Source organism: Bombina bombina, chromosome 5 (genome assembly GCF_027579735.1).
Source record: "Bombina bombina isolate aBomBom1 chromosome 5, aBomBom1.pri, whole genome shotgun sequence".
NCBI classification, from domain to species: Eukaryota; Metazoa; Chordata; class Amphibia; order Anura; family Bombinatoridae; genus Bombina; species Bombina bombina.
Genome location: NC_069503.1, coordinates 633,792,837 through 633,814,523, shown reverse-complemented (window position 1 = coordinate 633,814,523; position 21,687 = coordinate 633,792,837). Strand labels below are relative to the sequence as shown.

The following is a 21,687-nucleotide window of genomic DNA, read 5'->3' as shown; positions in this document are numbered from 1 at the left end:
AGTAATTTAATGTCCAATGAATGCATAGGTTCAAACGGAGGAGCTTGAAGAGCCCCCAGAACCAAATTCAAACTCCAAGGAGGAGAAATTGACTTAATGACAGGTTTTATACGAACCAAAGCTTGTACAAAACAATGAATATCAGGAAGATTAGCAATCTTTCTGTGAAAAAGAACAGAAAGAGCAGAGATTTGTCCTTTCAAAGAACTTGCGGATAAACCTTTATCTAAACCATCCTGAAGAAACTGTAAAATTCTCGGAATTCTAAAAGAATGCCAAGAAAAATGATGAGAAAGACACCAAGAAATATAAGTCTTCCAGACTCTATAATATATCTCTCTGGATACAGATTTACGAGCCTGTAACATAGTATTAATCACAGAGTCAGAGAAACCTCTTTGACCAAGAATCAAGCGTTCAATCTCCATACCTTTAAATTTAAGGATTTGAGATCCTGATGGAAAAAAGGACCTTGCGATAGAAGATCTGGTCGTAGCGGAAGAGTCCACGGATGGCAAGAGGCCATCCGGACAAGATCCGCATACCAAATCCTGTGAGGCCATGCCGGAGCTACCAGCAGAACAAACGAGCATTCCTTCAGAATCTTGGAGATTACTCTTGGAAGAAGAACTAGAGGCGGAAAGATATAAGCAGGATGATACTTCCAAGGAAGTGATAATGCATCCACTGCTTCCGCCTGAGGATCCCGGGATCTGGACAGATACCTGGGAAGTTTCTTGTTTAGATGAGACGCCATCAGATCTATTTCTGGAAGCTCCCACATTTGAACAATCTGAAGAAATACCTCTGGGTGAAGAGACCATTCGCCCGGATGCAACGTTTGGCGACTGAGATAATCCGCTTCCCAATTGTCTATACCTGGGATATAAACCGCAGAGATTAGACAGGAGCTGGATTCCGCCCAAACCAGAATTCGAGATACTTCTTTCATAGCCAGGGGACTGTGAGTCCCTCCTTGATGATTGATGTATGCCACAGTAGTGACATTGTCTGTCTGAAAACAAATGAACGATTCTCTCTTCAGAAGAGGCCAAGACTGAAGAGCTCTGAAAATTGCACGGAGTTCCAAAATATTGATCGGTAATCTCACCTCCTGAGATTCCCAAACTCCTTGTGCCGTCAGAGATCCCCACACAGCTCCCCAACCTGTGAGACTTGCATCTGTTGAAATTACAGTCCAGGTCAGAAGCACAAAAGAAGCCCCCTGAATTAAACAATGGTGATCTGTCCACCACGTTAGAGAGTGTCGTACAATCGGTTTTAAAGATATCAATTGAGATATCTTTGTATAATCCTTGCACCATTGATTCAGCATACAGAGCTGAAGAGGTCGCATGTGAAAACGAGCAAAGGGGATCGCGTCCGATGCAGCAGTCATAAGACCTAGAATTTCCATGCATAAGGCTACCGAAGGGAATGATTGTGACTGAAGGTTTCGACAAGCTGAAATCAATTTTAGACGTCTCTTGTCTGTTAAAGACAGAGTCATGGACACTGAATCTATCTGGAAACCCAGAAAGGTTACCCTTGTCTGAGGAATCAATGAACTTTTTGGTGAATTGATCCTCCAACCATGATCTTGAAGAAACAACACAAGTCGATTCGTATGAGATTCTGCTAAATGTAAAGACTGAGCAAGTACCAAGATATCGTCCAAATAAGGAAATACCACAATACCCTGTTCTCTGATTACAGACAGAAGGGCACCGAGAACCTTTGTAAAAATTCTTGGAGCTGTAGCTAGGCCAAACGGCAGAGCCACAAACTGGTAATGCTTGTCCAGAAAAGAGAATCTCAGGAACTGATAATGATCTGGATGAATCGGAATATGCAGATATGCATCCTGTAAATCTATTGTGGACATAAAATGCCCTTGCTGAACAAAAGGCAAGATAGTCCTTACAGTTACCATTTTGAACGTTGGTATCCTTACATAACGATTCAATATTTTTAGATCCAGAACTGGTCTGAAGGAATTCTCCTTCTTTGGTACAATGAAGAGATTTGAATAAAACCCCATCCCCTGTTCCAGAACTGGAACTGGCATAATTACTCCAGCCAACTCTAGATCTGAAACACAATTCAGAAATGCTTGAGCTTTCACTGGATTTACTGGGACACGGGAAAGAAAAAATCTCTTTGCAGGAGGTCTCATCTTGAAACCAATTCTGTACCCTTCTGAAACAATGTTCTGAATCCAAAGATTGTGAACAGAATTGATCCAAATTTCTTTGAAAAAACATAACCTGCCCCCTACCAGCTGAGCTGGAATGAGGGCCGCACCTTCATGTGGACTTAGAAGCAGGCTTTGCCTTTCTAGAAGGCTTGGATTTATTCCAGACTGGAGATGGTTTCCAAACTGAAACTGCTCCTGAGGATGAAGGATCAGGCTTTTGTTCTTTGTTGAAACGAAAGAAAACGATTATTAGCCCTGTTTTTACCCTTAGATTTTTTATCCTGTGGTAAAAAAGTTCCTTTCCGACCAGTAACAGTTGAGATAATGGAATCCAACTGAGAACCAAATAATTTGTTACCCTGGAAAGAAATGGAAAGTAGAGTTGATTTAGAAGCCATATCAGCATTCCAAGTTTTAAGCCATAAAGCTCTTCTAGCTAAAATAGCTAGAGACATAAACCTGACATCAACTCTGATAATATCAAAAATGGCATCACAGATAAAATTATTAGCATGCTGAAGAAGAATAATAATATTATGAGAATCATGATCTCTTACTTGTTGTGCTAAAGTCTCCAACCAAAAAGTTGAAGCTGCAGCAACATCAGCCAAAGATATAGCAGGTCTAAGAAGATTACCTGAACACAGATAAGCTTTTCTTAGAAAGGATTCAATTTTCCTATCTAAAGGATCTTTAAACGAAGTACCATCTGACGTAGGAATAGTAGTACGTTTAGCAAGGGTAGAAATAGCCCCATCGACTTTAGGGATTTTGTCCCAAAATACTAATCTGTCAGACGGCACAGGATATAATTGCTTAAAACGTTTAGAAGGAGTAAATGAATTACCCAATTTATCCCATTCTCTGGAAATTACTTCAGAAATAGCATTTGGAACAGGAAAAACTTCTGGAATAACCACAGGAGATTTAAATACCTTATCTAAACGTTTAGAATTAGTATCAAGAGGACCAGAATCCTCAATTTCTAAAGCAATTAGTACTTCTTTAAGTAAAGAACGAATAAATTCCATTTTAAATAAATATGAAGATTTATCAGCATCAATCTCTGAGACAGAATCCTCTGAACCAGAAGAGTCATCAGAATCAGAATGATGATGTTCATTTAAAAATTCATCTGTAGAGAGAGAAGTTTTAAAAGATTTTTTATGTTTACTAGAAGGAGAAATAACAGACATAGCCTTCTTGATGGATTCAGAAACAAAATCTCTTATGCTATCAGGAACATTCTGCACCTTAGATGTTGAGGGAACTGCAACAGGCAATGGTACATTACTAAAGGAAATATTATCTGCTTTAACAAGTTTGTCATGACAATTAATACAAACAACAGCCGGAGGAATAGCTACCAAAAGTTTACAGCAGATACACTTAGCTTTGGTAGTTCCAGCACTAGACAGCGATTTTCCTGAAGTATCTTCTGACTCAGATGCAACGTGAGACATCTTGCAATATGTAAGAGAAAAAACAACATATAAAGCAAAATTGATCAAATTCCTTAAATGACAGTTTCAGGAATGGGAAAAAATGCCAATAAACAAGCTTCTAGTAACCAGAAGCAAAGAAAAAATGAGACTGAAATAATGTGGAGACAAAAGCGACGCCCATATTTTTTGGCGCCAAAAATGACGCCACATCCGGAACGCCGACATTTTTGGCGCAAAAGGACGTCAAAAAATGACGCAACTTCCGGCGACACGTATGACGCCGGAAACAGAAAAGATTTTTTGTGCCAAAAAAGTCAGCGCCAAGAATGACGCAATAAAATTAAGCATTTTCAGCCCCCGCGAGCCTAACAGCCCACAGGGAAAAAAAAGTCAAATTTTTAAGGTAAGAAAAAATGATTGATTCAAATGCATTATCCCAAATATGAAACTGACTGTCTGAAAATAAGGAATGTTGAACATTCTGAGTCAAGGCAAATAAATGTTTGAATACATATATTTAGAACTGTATAAATAAAGTGCCCAACCATAGCTTAGAGTGTCACAGAAAATAAGATTTACTTACCCCAGGACACTCATCTACATGTTTGTAGAAAGCCAAACCAGTACTGAAACGAAAATCAGCAGAGGTAATGGTATATAAATAAGAGTATATCGTCGATCTGAAAAGGGAGGTAAGAGATGAATCTCTACGACCGATAACAGAGAACCTATGAAATAGACCCCGTAGAAGGAGATCACTGCATTCAAATAGGCAATACTCTCCTCACATCCCTCTGACATTCACTGCACGCTGAGAGGAAAACCGGGCTCCAACTTGCTGCGGAGCGCATATCAACGTAGAATCTAGCACAAACTTACTTCACCACCTCCATAGGAGGCAAAGTTTGTAAAACTGAATTGTGGGTGTGGTGAGGGGTGTATTTATAGGCATTTTGAGGTTTGGGAAACTTTGCCCCTCCTGGTAGGAATGTATATCCCATACGTCACTAGCTCATGGACTCTTGCTAATTACATGAAAGAAATTACATTTTATAGAAAAATGGGAAGAGGAGGGACAGTTTGTAAAAGAGCCTCTAGAATGGTCTGAAATTCTAAAAACAGGTCAGGCATGTTCTATCAGCGCCAATTTGAAAGAAAGCTATATTAAGGTGGCATATAGGTGGTACCTACATCCCAGCAGAACACAATGGACAGATAAAACCCCCAAACATTGCTATAGAGGCTGTGGAGATGTCGGCTCCTATACACATATGTGGTGGTCTTGTACAGAGGTGCAGAGGATTTGGTCACAAACCAACAATCTCCTGACTGAGATACTAAATAGACAAATTACTCTAAATAGGGAACAGGCTCTGCTGCACTTCCGATTGAGGGCCTTACCAAAGCTAATTCAAAGTTGGTGGGAATGATCTGCACAGCTGTCAAGACCACAATTGCAAGGTTCTGGAAGTCTTCGGTACCTAGCTTCAACCTCATAATAAATCAAATTAAGTATTATTATCAAATGGCAGACATTTCCTCCACCTTACTTGACACTAGAATAGAGTTCCTCCAGATTTGGGAGGATTGGATAATTTGGATAGATACACAACGAATGAAGAATAGACGTAGCATACAGGTAACGGAGGCTACACAGACAGAGAGAGTGGCGAGACAGGTTGATGCCCACTAGTGACACATGTTCTTGACCTTTCACTCCTCTCCCTATTGAATGGGAGATTCTTTTCCCCTTCTTTTTTTTCTACTCTTTATTATCCTTTTTTCTGTTTCACTCTTAATATCTTACTATAAGAGAACACAAATAAGAGAAAATGTTTTGCAATTTTTGTTTTCTTAAATAGAAATATACGGGGTCTTCCCCCAAAGATGACGAATAATACTATGGCAATAATATGATCTACTATGTGCGTAATGGTGGACCTGTATGAGTGAAATGGTTCATCATGATTGTACCGCATTCTCTGTATAACAAGAATTGTCACACTTCTGTATATGCTAAATATGTCATGGAATTTGTTATCTTTTTCTCAATAAAAATTTTTTTGCGTTAAAAAAACAGGAGGGGGAACAAACGGAATACCTGGTCTATCCCACTCCCTAGTTACTATATACGCAATCCTCTTAGGGACCGGGAACACATCAGTGTAAACAGGAACTTCTAGGTACTTGTCCATTTTACACAATTTCTCTGTAACCACCAAAGGGTCGCAGTCATCCAGAGTAACTAATACCTCCCTGAGCAATAAGCGGAGGTGTTCTAGTTTAAATTTAAAAGCCAACGTATCTGAGTCTGCCTGAGGAGCAACCTTTCCCGACTCGGAAATTTCTCCCTCAGACAGCACATCCCTCGCCCCCATTTCAGAGCGCTGTGAGTGTTTATCGGATACGGCTACTAAAGCGTCAGAATGCTCATAATCTGTTCTTAAAACAGAGCTATCACGCTTTGCAGGTAACACGGGCAGTTTAGATAGAAACACTGAGAGGGTATTATCCATAACTGCCGCCAAGTCTTGTAAGGTAAAAGAGTTAGATGCACTAGAGGTACTAGGCGTCGCTTGAGCGGGCGTAACTGGTTGTGACACTTGGGGAGAGGTTAACGGGCTAACCTCATTACCTTCTGTCTGAGAATCATCTTGGGCCACATTTTTAAGTGCAACAATATGTTCTTTAAAGTGTATAGACATATCAGTACAAGTGGGACACATTCTGAGAGGGGGTTCCACCATGGCTTCTAAACACATTGAACAAGGATTTCTTTCATGTAATTAGCAAGAGTCCATGAGCTAGTGACGTATGGGATATACATTCCTACCAGGAGGGGCAAAGTTTCCCAAACCTCAAAATGCCTATAAATACACCCCTCACCACACCCACAAATCAGTTTTACAAACTTTGCCTCCCGTGGAGGTGGTGAAGTAAGTTTGTGCTAGATTCTACGTTGATATGCGCTCCGCAGCAGGTTGGAGCCCGGTTTTCCTCTCAGCGTGCAGTGAATGTCAGAGGGATGTGAAGAGAGTATTGCCTATTTGAATTCAATGATCTCCTTCTACGGGGTCTATTTCATAGGTTCTCTGTTATCGGTCGTAGAGATTCATCTCTTACCTCCCTTTTCAGATCGACGATATACTCATATATACCATTACCTCTACTGATTCTCGTTTCAGTACTGGTTTGGCTTTCTACTACATGTAGATGAGTGTCCTGGGGTAAGTAAGTCTTATTTTTGTGACACTCTAAGCTATGGTTGGGCACTTTTATATAAAGTTCTAAATATTTGTATTTAAACATTTATTTGCCTTGATTCAGGATGTTCAATATTCCTAATATTCCTTATTTAAGACAGCCAGTTTTCTTTGTTATTTCCGGCGTCATACTTGTCACCGGAAGTTGCATCATTTTTGACGTTTTTTTTGCGCCAAAAGTGTCGGCGTTACCGGATGTGGCGTCATTTTTGGCGCCAAAAGCATTTAGGCGCCAAATAATGTGGGCGTCTTTTTTGGCGCTAAAAAATATGGGCGTCATTATTGTCTCCACATTATTTTAAGTCTCATTGTTTATTGCTTCTGGTTGCTAGAAGCTTGTTCACTGGCATTTTTTCCCATTCCTGAAACTGTCATTTAAGGAATTTGACCAATTTTGCTTTATATGTTGTTTTTTCTATTACATATTGCAAGATGTCCCAGATTGACCCTGAGTCAGAAGATACTTCTTGAAAATCGCTGCCTGATGCTGGATCTACCAAAGTTAAGTGTATTTGCTGTAAACTTATGGTATCTGTTCCTCCAGCTGTTGTTTGTAATGAATGTCATGACAAACTTGTTAATGCAGATAATATTTCCTTTAGTAATGTTACATTACCTGTTGTTGTTCCATCAACATCTAATACTCAGAGTGTTCCTGTTAACATAAGAGATTTTGTTTCTAAATCCATTAAGAAGGCTATGTCTGTTATCCCTCCTTCTAGTAAACGTAAAAGGTCTTTTAAAACTTCTCATTTTTCAGATGAATTTTTAAATGAACATCATCATTCTGATTCTGATAATGATTCCTCTGGTTCAGAGGATTCTTTTTCAGAGGTTGATGCTGATAAATCTTCATATTTGTTCAAAATGGAATTTATTCGTTCTTTGCTTAAAGAAGTCTTAATTGCATTAGAAATAGAGGATTCTGGTCCTCTTGATACTAAATCTAAAAGTTTAAATAAGGTTTTTAAATCTCCTGTAGTTATTCCAGAAGTTTTTCCTGTCCCTGATGCTATTTCTGAAGTAATCTCCAGGGAATGGAATAATTTGGGTAATTCATTTACTCCTTCTAAACGTTTTAAGCAATTATATCCTGTGCCATCTGACAGATTAGAGTTTTGGGACAAAATCCCTAAGGTTGATGGGGCTATCTCTACTCTTGCTAAGCGTACTACTATTCCTACGGCAGATAGTACTTCCTTTAAGGATCCTTTAGATAGGAAAATTGAATCCTTTCTAAGAAAAGCTTACTTATGTTCAGGTAATCTTCTTAGACCTGCTATATCTTTAGCGGATGCTGCTGCAGCTTCAACTTTTTGGTTAGAAGCTTTAGCGCAACAAGTAACAGATCATAATTCTCATAGCATTGTTAATCTTCTTCAACATGCTAATAATTTTATTTGTGATGCCATCTTTGATATCATTAGGGTTGATGTCAGGTATATGTCTCTAGCTATTTTAGCTAGAAGAGCTTTATGGCTTAAAACTGGGAATGCTGATATGTCTTCTAAGTCAACTTTACTTTCCCTTTCTTTCCAGGGTAATAAATTATTTGGTTCACAGTTGTATTCTATTACTTCAATTGTTACTGGAGGGAAAGTAACTTTTTACCACAGGATAAAAAATCTAAAGGTAAATTTAGGTCTAATAATCGTTTTCGTTCCTTTCGTCACAATAAGGAACAAAAGCCTGATCCTTCCCCTACAGGAGCGGTATCAGTTTGGAAACCATCTCCAGTCTGGAATAAATCCAAGCCTTTTAGAAAGCCAAAGCCAGCTCCCAAGTCCACATGAAGGTGCGGCCCTCATTCCAGCCCAGCTGGTAGGGGGCAGATTACGTTTTTTCAAAGAAATTTGGATCAATTCAATTCACAATCTTTGGATTCAGAACATTGTTTCAGAAGGGTACAGAATTGGCTTCAAGATGAGGCCTCCTGCAAGAAGATTTTTTCTTTCCCGTGTCCAAGTAAATCCAGCGAAAGCTCAAGCATTTCTGAAATGTGTTTCAGATCTAGAGTTGGCTGGAGTAATTATGCCAGTCCCAGTTCTGGAACAGGGGCTGGGGTTTTACTCAAATCTCTTCATTGTACCAAAGAAGGAGAATTCCTTCAGACCAGTTCTGGATTTAAAAATATTGAATCATTATGTAAGGATACCAACATTCAAAATGGTAACTATAAGGACTATTCTGCGTTTTGTTCAGCAAGGGCATTATATGTCCACAATAGATTTACAGGATGCATATCTGCATATTCCGATTCATCCAGATCACTATCAGTTTCTGAGATTCTCTTTCCTAGACAAGCATTACCAGTTTGTGGCTCTGCCGTTTGGCCTAGCAACAGCTCCAAGAATTTTTACAAAGGTTCTTGTTGCCCTTCTGTCTGTAATCAGAGAACAGGGTATTGTGGTATTTCCTTATTTGGACGATATCTTGGTACTTGCTCAGTCTTCACATTTAGCAGAATCTCATACGAATCGACTTGTATTGTTTCTTCGAGATCATGGTTGGAGGATCAATTTACCGAAAAGTTCATTGATTCCTCAGACAAGGGTAACCTTTTTAGGTTTCCAGATAGATTCAGTGTCCATGACTCTGTCTCTGACAGACAAGAGACGTCTAAAATTGGTTTCAGCTTGTCGAAACCTTCAGTCTCAATCATTCCCTTCGGTAGCCTTATGCATGGAAATTCTAGGTCTTATGACTGCTGCATCGGACGCGATCCCCTTTGCTCGTTTTCACATGCGACCTCTTCAGCTTTGTATGCTGAACCAGTGGTGCAGGGATTATACAAAGATATCTCAATTGATATCTTTAAAACCGATTGTACGACACTCTCTGACGTGGTGGACAGATCACCATCGTTTAGTTCAGGGGGCTTCTTTTGTTCTTCCAACCTGGACTGTGATTTCAACAGATGCAAGTCTGACAGGTTGGGAAGCTGTTTGGGGGTCTCTGACAGCACAAGGGGTTTGGGAATCTCAGGAGGTGAGATTACCAATCAATATTTTGGAACTCCGTGCAATTTTCAGAGCTCTTCAGTCATGGCCTCTTCTAAAGAGAGAGTCGTTCATTTGTTTTCAGACGGACAATGTCACAACTGTGGCATATATAAATCATCAAGGAGGGGCTCACAGTCCTCTGGCTATGAAAGAAGTATCTCGAATACTTGTATGGGCGGAATCCAGCTCCTGTCTAATTTCTGCGGTTAATATCCCAGGTATAGACAATTGGGAAGCGGATTATCTCAGTCGCCAAACGTTACATCCGGGCGAATAGTCTCTTCACCCAGAGGTATTTCTTCAGATTGTTCAAATGTGGGGACTTCCAGAAATAGATTTGATGGCTTCTCATCTAAACAAGAAGCTTCCCAGGTATCTGTCCAGATCCAGGGATCCTCAGGCGGAAGCAGTGGATGCATTGTCACTTCCTTGGAAGTATCATCCTGCCTATATCTTTCCGCCTCTAGTTCTTCTTCCAAGAGTAATTTCCAAGATTCTGAAGGAATGCTCGTTTGTTCTGCTGGTGGTTCCAGCATGGCCTCACAGGTTTTGGTATGCGGATCTTGTCCGGATGGCCACTTGCCAACCGTGGACTCTTCCATTAAGACCAGACCTTCTGTCACAAGGTCCTTTTTTCCATCAGGATCTCAAATCCTTAAATTTGAAGGTATGGAGATTGAACGCTTGATTCTCAGTCAAAGAGGTTTCTCTGACTCTGTTATTAATACTATGTTACAGGCTCGTAAATCTGTATCTAGGAAGATATATTATCGAGTCTGGAAGATTTACATTTCTTGGTGTCTTTCTCATCATTTTTCCTGGCATTCTTTTAGAATTCCGAGAATTTTACAGTTTCTTCAGGATGGTTTGGATAAAGGTTTGTCTGCAAGTTCATTGAAAGGACAAATCTCTGCTCTTTCTGTTCTTTTTCACAGAAAGATTGCTAATCTTCCTGATATTCATTGTTTTGTACAAGCTTTGGTTCGTATAAAACCTGTCATTAAGTCAATTTCTCCTCCTTGGAGTTTGAATTTGGTTCTGGGGGCTCTTCAAGCTCCTCCATTTGAACCTATGCATTCACTGGACATTAAATTACTTTCTTGGAAAGTTTTGTTTCTTTTGGCCATCTCTTCTGCTAGAAGAGTTTCTGAATTATCTGCTCTTTCTTGTGACTCTCCTTTTCTGATTTTTCATCAGGATAAGGCGGTGTTGCGAACTTCTTTTAAATTTTTACCTAAGGTTGTGAATTCTAACAACATTAGTAGAGAAATTGTGGTTCCTTCATTATGTCCTAATCCTAAGAATTCTAAGGAGAGATCATTGCATTCTTTGGATGTAGTTAGAGCTTTGAAATATTATGTTGAAGCTACTAAGAATTTCCGAAAGACTTCTAGTCTTTTTGTTATCTTTTCCGGTTCCAGGAGAGGTCAGAAGGCCTCTGCCATTTCCTTGGCGTCTTGGTTGAAATCTTTAATTCATCATGCTTATGTTGAGTCGGGTAAAACTTCGCCTCAAAGGATTACAGCTCATTCTACTAGGTCAGTTGCTACTTCCTGGGCGTTTAGGAATGAAGCTTCAGTTGATCAGATTTGCAAAGCAGCAACTTGGTCTTCTTTGCATACTTTTACTAAATTCTACCATTTTGATGTGTTTTCTTCTTCTGAAGCAGTTTTTGGTAGAAACGTTCTTCAGGCAGCTGTTTCAGTTTGATTCTTCTGCTTATAATTTCAGCTTTCATTATAAGATTTAAACTTTATTTTGGGTGTGGATTATTTTCAGCGGAATTGGCTGTCTTTATTTTATCCCTCCCTCTCTAGTGACTCTTGAGTGGAAGTTCCACATCTTGGGTATTCATTATCCCATACGTCACTAGCTCATGGACTCTTGCTAATTACGTGAAAGAAAACATAATTTATGTAAGAACTTACCTGATAAATTCATTTCTTTCATATTAGCAAGAGTCCATGAGGCCCTCCCTTTTTGTGGTGGTTATGATTTTTTTGTATAAAGCACAATTATTCCAATTCCTTATTTTTCATGCTTTCGCACTTTTTGTCTTATCACCCCACTTCTTGGCTATGCCTTAAACTGATTTGTGGGTGTGGTGAGGGGTGTATTTATAGGCATTTAGAGGTTTGGGAAACTTTGCCCCTCCTGGTAGGAATGTATATCCCATACGTCACTAGCTCATGGACTCTTGCTAATATGAAAGAAATTAATTTATCAGGTAAGTTCTTACATAAATTATGTTTTTCCTTAGTGTCAGACATGTTTAACAGACTAGCAGTAAGACAAACAGGCTCAGAAATCACTTTAATCAAGTAAAAACACACTTTGCAAAAAAATTTTACTGTGCCTTTAAGAGATAAAAAAGGCACACAATTTTCCAAAACAGTGAAAAATGCAGCAAACTTTTCGAAATTTTCACAGTATGTACCTAAAGCATTGGTAAGATTGCACAACTAGCAAGAAAAACGATTAACCCCTTTAATGCCCAAACCGGATCAATAGCAAGCTAACAACCAGTTAAAAACGACTTCAGCACCTTGCCACAGCTCTGCTGTGGCCCTACCTGCCCTTAGGAACCAGATTTGTGGGGAAAAAAGGTTCTTATAGGCCCTCAAACTGCAGCAGGACCCTCCATGTGAAACAGCCTGAAGATCTAGTCAATCTAACTGCGCAACTGAGGCGCGGAATTAGGCCCCTCCCACCTTACTCCGGTGCTGTGAGGCCTAAAGAAACACTCCTAAGTGTTAAAACAACAGCCATGTGGGTAACAACCCCTGAAAGAAACCCAAAGGAACCTTCAAAGTGCCTCAAAAAACTATATTTATCAGTAAACACCGTTTGCCATAAAATAGTGTCAACCAGCATAAATTAGCCCTGTTATGTAAGCTTGCAATTCCATACTTAGTCTCTGAATAAAGCTTACCCTTCCCTCATGGGGATCTTATCAGTCCTTTTCTAGCATTAACACAGTCTTGTCTAGAAATAAATGACTGAACATACCTTATTGCAGCCTAACCTGCAAACCGTTCCCCCCAACTGAAGTTTTCTTGTACTTCTCAGTCCTTTGTGGGAACAGCAGTGGATTTTAGTTACAACATGCTAAAATCATCTTCCTCCCTGCAGAAATCTTCATCTCTTTTCTGCTAGAGAGTAAATAGTACAAACCGGTACCATTTAAAATAACAAACTTTTGCTTGTAGAACAAAAAACTACAAATCTAACACCACATTCACTTTACCCTTCCGAGAGGGACCCTATTGCTTAGAGCCGGCAAAGAGAATGACTGGGGGGTGGAGCTAGAGGGGGAGCTATATGGACAGCTCTGCTGTGTGCTCACTTTGCCACTTCCTGTTAGGAAGGAGAATATCCCACAAGTAAAGGATGAACCCGTGGACTGGATACACCGTACAAGAGAAATACAGGACATATGAGGCTTTCCGGTGGAGGTAGTATGTGTAATCTCTAGTGACTTGCTAAATGTGAATGTTCCATTGTGTATGAACTGTTTAGGACTATGGAAAAAGTCAAGCAAGTTATTTAAAAAGAAAAGGCCTATAGACCTTGAGTGTGGTGAAAACCGCGGTCAACAGGCATGACATTTACAGTGACTTTGCTTCATAAGTTCCCTAAGCGAGTTTTCAACAGTATGAGGTGCACCTCTTTCCTTATTAAATGGGACTATCTTTAAAGGAAATGAACACTCATAAATCTTAATATGTGAAAAATTGAAACTCAAGCTTGTAACTTCTAACGTGTATCCAGGTTTGATTTGCATCTTCACACGTAAAATGGTATTGTGTGCTTTAGTAACAGGTTGAATATGTTATAATTTGCTATGCTTTGTAAATAAGCATTAAGTTGGGGTATGCAATAATTTGCTACTTTAAAAGCGTTGATGAGTTTGTAGCAACCTATGCACGGTTGTTTCTTTGTATCAAGTGGATAACTGTGAAATACAAAATAAATGCCCATTGTTTCAAATTTGAAGAGTGCTGAATTCCCTTACTTTTGGAGCTAAAGGAGGATAATCCCTTTTATCCATATCTCTCTTTTTAAGCATTTATAAAAACTATATATATATATATATATATATATATATATATATATATATATTTATTTATTTAATTATATCATAAAAGTATTACCCATCATACATTCATGCATTTAAGTTCTGTTTATAAAGCAATATACATATACGTATATATATCTATATCTATATAGACGCATATATATTTCTATACACACACATTATATATATATATATATATATATATACAGTATATACATACAAATAAAAAAAACATTCCTATCTCATTATAATGATAGCAGAGAAACAAACCCATCAAAACATTCATGGTCGTTAAGGTGCAACACAAACAACACAATCTCAGATGGAGAGGACCGGTGCAGTCTTTTTATACCAGTCAATGGTAATCTGCCTACTGTTTGATCTGCCAGACATGTTTTGCCCCCCATCAGTCTATTGTTTACTTTGGCATTCATATCCTGAAATGTATCAATAATCCAGACACACTTGTTCAATAAATGAGAACTTTTAAAGTAGGCAAGTTTATTGTTGCAAGGCCATATACACAAAACATCTTCCTCTGGTTCATCCAAAACGAGTTTGGAATATCATACGTGGCATCAATTTCTATGGGATTGACTGACTGCTAATTTTGCACATATTCTGACGCAAGATCAACACATCAATACTAACATTGATTGATGGTTGAATGTTTGATAAATGGAGTCCATAGAAATTTATAAATACAAAGGTTATTTGTCAAAAAAAAAAAAACTTACATCATTTAGCTGACACTGCCTTATAAAAGCTCTGTAACATTTAGATGAATGCAGAAGATTTATTAATAATCCTAGTAACTATAAGTTATGAAGTATTGTTGTTTATAGCCAGTTTCTAAATGTATACACAACAGAATCATGTCCTACCACTTTATTTTAGCAAAACATCTCTGTATAAATAAAATAGCTGTTGTAACTTATGTACTATTTTACTGCCCGTTGTGCAAATCTGTTAGCTCTGCATAACCCCCCCCCCCCCCACAAAAAAAGTCAGTACTTAAAAATGACAAAGCACACACAGCAATAGACATACTGAGTACAAACGCACATATATTAGCTGTTTATGGGGTGGAGACTAGGTAAGCGTATCCTAAAGCTCTAGCATGTAAGAATTTAAATGGTATTTGCATTTTATTATTGTATTGTTGCTTTCTGTATTCTTTCAACAACACCAAAATAAAAAAAATACATAAGTTGATAGGCACATAGTAGTTTTTATCTGCACAGTAGCTACACATAAAGGGTTTAAATCAGGGCAAAAAGAAACATATTACATGAGTGCCACTTACATTTACATAGCTTGCATTGATATAGTCTTCTTCACTCCCTTGCAGTAGTGGCACCCGCGTAGCATCATCTGCATATAAAGAACACAGAAGTGTCTCAAATTAACCCTGAACTGACTTGCTTTTGTTAGTAAAAGCATGAGATATTAGGCTATCAATGCAAGGAAACAGATGTTAAGACCAATGATTACAGGCACACAAACAATTACCGTAAATATATAAAGTGGGCCATCTGTGTGGTTTGAAGATAGAAAGAATACAGAAAAATCACCACAATCAGTTAAGAAGCCAATGAGTATAAAGCAAAGACATTCTGTGTGTATATATATATATATATATATATATATATATATATATATCTCAATCAATATCTATCCATCTATCTACACATATATACAATTCTAAATAATCCATAATTCTAGAAAAAATAAGGATTTAAAAGATTTTAAACTATTCATCATATTACTAGAATGTAAGAATTTTTTTTACCAAAAATATTTTACCGTTATTCACTGATACAAATAAATTCTTAAACTCTAGAAAATAAATATTTTTCTATGTTGTGAATAATGGTCTAATTTTAACATTTTGCACTGGATAGGTAGGTCATCATTGCAGCAAATTAGCATGCAGATTGTTCATATATTTTGCAAACTAGAGTAAAATTGTAGTGAGGAAGAAATAAAGCGATGAGCCCAGAAGTGTCAGTCCATAAGTTTATTGGAACAGAGCCTTAAATCGACAGTAAGCTGGCTCCCTATTGACTGATGCCTTTCGCGCATGCGTACATGCGCTTCATCAGAGACGTGTTAGGTAAACTTACGTTGAAATAATTTAGAAATGTACACAAATAATAACAAAAAAATACCTTCCTAAATTACATTACAATTCCCAAGCTTGGAATAAAAATAAATGTGAGACTGAGATAACTGCTTATGTTAAAGGGACAGTAAAGTCATAATTTATACAGAGCATACAATTTTAAACAACTTTCCAATTTACTTATATTATTTAAATTTGCTTGCTTCTCTTGTTATCCTTTGCTGAAAGATTTTTCTAGGAAAGCTCAGGAGCAGCAAAGAACCTAGGTTCTTGATGCTGATTTGTGGCTGCATATATATATACCGATTGTCAATGGTTTACCCATTTGTTCAGTTAGAAACCAGTAGTGCATTGCTGCTCTTTCAACAAATGATACCAAGAGAATGAAGCAAATTTGATAATAGAAGTAAACTGTAAAGTTGTTTAACATTGTATGTTCTACCTTAATCATGAAAGAAAAATGTTGGGCTTCATGCCACTTATTATTCTTTAAACCACCTTTAATATGTCAAGAAGATAAACTGGTGCAGCAAAAAAATAACATAAAATAAAAATACAGAGAAGATACTTACAAGGTAAAACATCTTTGTATCTGTTTTTATCCATATTTTGTCCAGTCCTAGCGCAGGTAATTGCAAGCCCAGGTTTTTTTCGATAAAGTTGCTGAAAAGATACAAAAAAAACCCCCAAAAAAACAAGGCTTTCATATTAATAAAGAATAATGTTTTAAACATATGATAGTAAGAATTTAGACTTTTGCTTTACTTTAAATATGCATTATAGAATTAGCCACCATTTGTCATTTATCTGATATTAGTTTTTGTTATGAAACCATTTAAACTTTGCTATAATTAAGAAATTTTAATAAAACTAACAACATTTTTTATTGATAGTCTTTTCTGATTATACTGAAAGAAAACAATTTTCCGTACTTGACAACACTTTCAAATATTTAGTGTTTCAGCAGAACATAATATTAATGCAGTCAGTTGTGTTACAGCTAAATGGTTAATTTATTGTATAAATATATTTTTGAAAAAAAAGGAAAATAGGGAAATTCAATAGTTCTCAGTCAAATGAGAAAAAGTTTGGTTAATTCTAGTAGTCTTGCTACACTGGGCTAATTTCATTATTGTCAGTGATAGAACAGAGTCTCTAAGGAGTCAAATAAGTGCAGCTCTAATAAATGTGTATTTCTAATGTGTTCTCTTCACCATGGAGAAAAAACATAATTTATGCTTACCTGATAAATTTATTTCTCTTGTAGTGTGTTCAGTCCACGGGTCATCCATTACTTATGGGATATATTCTCCTTCCCAACAGGAAGTTGCAAGAGGATCACCCAAGCAGAGCTGCTATATAGCTCCACCCCTCACATGTCATATCCAGTCATTCGACCGAAACAAGACGAGAAAGGAGAAACTATAGGGTGCAATGGTGACTGGAGATTTAATTAAAATTTAGAACTGCCTCAAAAAAAAGACAGGGCGGGCCGTGGACTGAACACACTACAAGAGAAATAAATTTATCAGGTAAGCATAAATTATGTTTTCTCTTGTTAAGTGTGTTCAGTCCACGGGTCATCCATTACTTATGGGATACCAATACCAAAGCTAAAGTACACGGATGATGGGAGGGACAAGGCAGGAACATTAAACAGAAGGAACCACTGCCTGTAGAACCTTTCTCCCAAAAACAGCCTCCGAAGAAGCAAAAGTGTCAAATTTGTAAAATTTTGAAAAGGTATGAAGTGAAGACCAAGTTGCAGCCTTGCAAATCTGTTCAACAGAGGCCTCATTCTTAAAGGCCCAGGTGGAAGCCACAGCTCTAGTAGAATGAGCTGTAATTCTTTCAGGGGGCTGCTGTCCAGCAGTCTCATAGGCTAAACGTATTATGCTACGAAGCCAAAAAGAGAGAGAGGCGGCCGAAGCCTTTTGACCTCTCCTCTGTCCAGAATAAACGACAAACAGAGAAGAAGTTTGCTGAAAATCCTTAGTTGCCTGTAAGTAGAACTTCAGGGCACGGACTACGTCCAGATTATGCAAAAGACGTTCCTTCTTTGAAGAAGGGTTAGGACATAATGATGGAACAACAATCTCCTGATTGATATTCCTATTAGAAACAACCTTAGGTAAAAATCCAGGTTTAGTACGCAAAACTACCTTGTCTGAATGAAAAATCAGATAAGGAGAATCGCAATGTAAGGCAGATAACTCAGAGACTCTTCGAGCTGAGGAAATAGCCATCAAAAACAGAACTTTCCAAGATAAAAGCTTAATATCAATGGAATGAAGGGGTTCAAACGGATCACCCTGAAGAACTTTAAGAACCAAGTTTAAGCTCCACGGAGGAGCAACAGTTTTAAACACAGGCTTAATCCTAGCCAAAGCCTGACAAAAAGCCTGAACGTCTGGATTCTCTGCCAGACGTTTGTGTAAAAGAATAGACAGAGCAGAAATCTGTCCCTTTAACGAACTAGCGGATAAACCCTTTTCTAAACCCTCTTGTAGAAAAGACAATATCCTAGGAATCCTAACCTTACTCCATGAGTAACTCTTGGATTCACACCAATGTAAATATTTACGCCATATCTTATGGTAAATTTTTCTGGTAACCGGTTTCCGAGCCTGTATCAATGTATCAATAACCGACTCCGAGAAACCACGCTTTGAGAGAATCAAGCGTTCAATCTCCATGCAGTCAGCCTCAGAGAAATTAGGCTTGGATGGTTGAAAGGACCCTGAAGTAGAAGGTCCTGCCTCAGAGGCAGAGACCATGGTGGACAGGACGACATGTCCACTAGGTCTGCATACCAGGTCCTGCGTGGCCACGCAGGCGCTATCAGAATCACTGATGCTCTCTCCTGCTTGATCCTGGCAATCAGACGAGGCAGCAACGGAAACGGTGGGAACACATAAGCCATGTTGAAAATCCAAGGGGCTGCTAGTGCATCTACCAGCACCGCTCCCGGGTCCCTGGACCTGGATCCGTAACAAGGAAGCCATGAGATCCAGTTCCGGTTCGCCCCAACGAAGAATCAGTTGAGCAAATACCTCCGGGTGAAGTTCCCACTCCCCCGGGTGAAAGGTCTGGCAGCTTAGAAAGTCCACCTCCCAGTTCTCCACGCCTGGGATGTAGATCGCTGACAGATGGCAAGAGTGAGACTCTGCCCAGCGAATTATCTTTGAGACTTCTAACATCGCTAGGGAACTCCTGGTTCCCCCTTGATGATTGATGTAAGCCACAGTCGTGATGTTGTCCGACTGAAATCTGATGAACCTCAGTGTTGCTAACTGAGGCCAAGCTAGAAGAGCATTGAATATCGCTCTTAATTCCAGAATGTTTATTGGAAGGAGTTTCTCCTCCTGAGTCCATGATCCCTGAGCCTTCAGGGAATTCCAGACTGCGCCCCAGCCTAGCAGGCTGGCATCTGTTGTTACAATCGTCCAATCTGGTCTGCGAAAAGTCATTCCCTTGGACAGATGAATCCGAGACAACCACCAGAGAAGAGAATCTCTGGTCTCCTGGTCCAGATTTAGTAAAGGGGACAGATCTGAATAATCCCCATTCCACTGACTCAGCATGCATAATTGCAGCGGTCTGAGATGCAGGCGCGCAAATGGCACTATGTCCATTGCTGCGACCATTAAGCCGATTACTTCCATGCACTGAGCTACTGATGGGCTTGGAATGGAATGAAGGACACGGCAAGCATTTAGGATTTTTGATAACCTGGACTCCGTCAGGTAAATCTTCATCTCTACAGAATCTATAAGAGTCCCTAGAAAGGGAACCCTTGTGAGTGGTAACAGAGAACTCTTTTCCATGTTCACATTCCACCCATGCGACCTCAGAAATGCTAGAACTATCTCTGTATGAGACTTTGCATTTTGAAAACTTGACGCTTGTATCAGAATGTCGTCTAAGTACGGAGCCACCTCTATGCCTCGCGGTCTTAGTACCGCCAGAAGCGAGCCCAGAACCTTTGTAAAAATTCTCTGGGCCGTAGCTAACCCGAAGGGAAGAGCTACAAACTGGTAATGCCTGTCTAGAAAGGCAAACCTTAGGTACCGATAATGATCTTTGTGAATCGGTATGTGAAGGTAGGCATCCTTTAAGTCCACTGTGGTCATATACTGACCCTCTTGGATCATGGGTAGGATGGTTCGAATAGTCTCCATTTTGAATGATGGAACTCTTAGGAACTTGTTTAAGATCTTTAGGTCCAAGATTGGTCTGAAGGTTCCCTCTTTCTTGGGAACCACAAACAGATTTGAGTAAAATCCTTGCCCTTGTTCCGTCAGCGGAACTGGGTGGACCATTACTAGGAGGTCTTGTACACAGTGAAGAAAAGCCTCTTTCTTTATTTGGTTTGCTGATAACCTTGAAAGATGAAATCTCCCTTGTGGAGGAGAAGCTTTGAAGTCCAGAAGGTATCCCTGAGATATAATCTCCAACGCCCAGGGATCCTGGACATCTCTTGCCCAAGCCTGGGCGAAGAGAGAAAGTCTGCCCCCCACTAGATCAGTTTCCGGATAGGGGGCCCTCTATTCATGCTGTCTTAGGGGCAGAAGTAGGCTTTCTGGCCTGCTTGCCCTTGTTCCAGGACTGGTTGCTTTTCCAACCCTGGCTGTAACGAGCAGCAGTTCCTTCCTGTTTTGGAGCGGAGGAAGTTGATGCTGCTCCTGCCTTGAAATTACGAAAGGCACGAAAACTAGACTGTTTGGCCTTTGATTTGGCCCTGTCCTGAGGAATGGTGTGACCCTTACCTCCAGTAATGTCAGCAATAATCTCCTTCAAGCCGGGCCTGAATAAGGTTTGCCCTTTGAAAGGAATATTAAGCAATTTAGATTTAGAGGTTACATCTGCTGACCAGGATTTAAGCCATAACGCTCTGCGCGCCTGAATGGCGAATCCGGAGTTCTTAGCCGTTAGTTTGGTTAAATGCACAACGGCATCCGAAACAAATGCATTAGCTAGCTTAAGGGCTTTAAGCTTGTTCAAAGTCTCATCCAATGGTGCTGTGCGAATAGCCTCTTCCAGAGACTCAAACCAGAAAGCCGCTGCAGCAGTGACGGGCGCAGTGCATGCAAGGGGCTGTAATATAAAACCTTGTTGAACAAACATTTTCTTAAGGTAACCTTCTAATTTTTTATCCATTGGATCTGAGAAAGCACAACTATCCTCCACCGGAATAGTGGTACGCTTGGCTAAAGTAGAAACTGCTCCCTCCACCTTAGGGACCGTCTGCCATAAGTCTCGTGTGGTGCCGTCTATTGGGAACATTTTTCTAAATATCGGAGGAGGGGAAAAAGGCACACCGGGTTTATCCCACTCCTTGTTAATAATCTCTGTAAGCCTTTTAGGTATAGGAAAAACGTCAGTACACACCGGTACCGCATAGTATTTATCCAGCCTACATAATTTCTCTGGGATTGCAACCGTGTCGCAATCATTCAGAGCCGCTAATACCTCCCCTAGTAATACACGGAGGTTCTCAAGCTTAAATTTAAAATTTGAAATGTCTGAATCCGGTCTCCCTGGATCAGATCCGTCACCCACAGAATGAAGCTCTCC

At 39.3% G+C, this 21,687-nt stretch overlaps 1 protein-coding gene across 1 annotated transcript in view; it reads right to left on the bottom strand.

Moving 5' to 3' along the window:
- PTPN3 (protein tyrosine phosphatase non-receptor type 3) overlaps positions 1 to 21,687 on the bottom strand; it is a 651,525-nt gene that overhangs the window by 106,808 nt on the left and 523,030 nt on the right. The window contains exons 22-23 of the mRNA XM_053714599.1: positions 16,683 to 16,773; positions 15,292 to 15,359 (exon numbers count right to left, since the gene is read on the bottom strand). Coding sequence (XP_053570574.1) covers positions 15,292 to 15,359; positions 16,683 to 16,773 — 159 coding nt within the window. The remainder of the gene's footprint in view (positions 1 to 15,291; positions 15,360 to 16,682; positions 16,774 to 21,687) is intronic.